The sequence below is a fragment of the Helobdella robusta genome (genome assembly GCF_000326865.2).
Source record: "Helobdella robusta unplaced genomic scaffold HELROscaffold_168, whole genome shotgun sequence".
NCBI classification, from domain to species: domain Eukaryota; kingdom Metazoa; phylum Annelida; class Clitellata; order Rhynchobdellida; family Glossiphoniidae; genus Helobdella; species Helobdella robusta.
This window is the reverse complement of record NW_008703935.1, coordinates 19965-21279: the sequence shown is the minus strand read 5'-3', so window position 1 is coordinate 21279 and position 1315 is coordinate 19965. Positions and strand designations below refer to the sequence as shown.

Here is a 1315-nt window from a genome sequence, read left to right as displayed (position 1 = left end):
TCATTCATTCATTCATTCATCCATTCATCCATATAATGATTATTCATTCCTTTTTCACTCATTCACTTATTGTCGCATTTGTTTAATTATTTCTCGGTCTAATCTGTCCATTTTTCAATAAACCGTCACTCACTCATGCATTAGTTGATCATTCAATTAGCTTCATATTAATTTCAATTTAATAATTATTTCAATTTTTATTAATTTTTTTTGATGAACATTCATTTCATATTTATTTTATATCATTCATTATGTTTCGTTTATTTGTATTTTCTTTATTTACAAACTTAATTACACAGCATCACACAGAAGTTTTTAAAATTGCTTATCATTCGTTACAACCCATTACAATTTCTCTACCATTTCTTAACAGAGATTGAGAACAGAGAACAGACTTTTAAGAGAAAGGATTGATAACTTGGAGGCCGTTAGTGACCGTCATCACCTTCGTCATCGTCGTCGTCATCACCATTCTTACTTCATCATTGTTATCGTCTCCATCGCAACCACCACCACCACCACCACTATCGTAGTCATCATCATCATCATCATCATCATACCATCATCATCATCATACCATCATCATCATCATCATCGTCGTCATAATCATCATCGTCGTCATCGTCCTCATCTTTACCATCGTTATACCAATAAACTAATATTAAGAACAGATGTAATAATAATAATTATAATTAAAATAATAATAATAATTATAATTAAAACAATAATAATAATAATAATTGCAGGAGACAGCTTCCCTGGCGGATAGGTTGGTGCAGGATCAGGTGAGGTACGCAAACCAAGCCGAAGAACTCTTTGCCACCAAATCCAAATTGGCCTTACTCATTAATAATGTTGGTTGGTTGGTATGTGAGTTGGTTGGTTAACTGGTCGGTCGGTTGGTTGGTAAGTTAGTTGGCTGGTTAACTGGTCGGTTGGTTGGTATATTGGGATGTTGGTTGGTAATTCAGTTGGTTGGTTGGTTAGTTGGTTGGTAAGTCAGTAGGTTGGTTGGTTGGTTTTTTGGTTGGTTGGCAATCAATATTATAAAAAAATCTGAATTAATGAGTTAATGAATGAAAGCAAAAGCATTTTTGATGTCACACCTCTTGGCTCACTCACTCGTTTGTTTACAACACACCGAAACAAGCAGTATACAAACACACACACACTCACACACACTCACATACACTCACACACTCACACACACTCACACACATACTCACACACACTCACAATCACGCGATGGAAGCTTCACAGCTTTATATGAATGCCTAGCTTATCGAGAGTGCCAGTAATGTGAGGATCGCGACGA

General features: G+C 35.5%; 1 protein-coding gene across 1 annotated transcript in view; it reads left to right on the top strand.

Annotated features, from left to right (window-relative positions):
* HELRODRAFT_184119 (hypothetical protein) overlaps nucleotides 1-1315 on the top strand; it is a gene marked incomplete at both ends in the record, with an annotated part of 8290 nt that overhangs the window by 1736 nt on the left and 5239 nt on the right. Inside the window, 2 exons of the mRNA XM_009015825.1 lie at nucleotides 374-427; nucleotides 747-785. Coding sequence (XP_009014073.1) covers nucleotides 374-427; nucleotides 747-785 — 93 coding nt within the window. The remainder of the gene's footprint in view (nucleotides 1-373; nucleotides 428-746; nucleotides 786-1315) is intronic.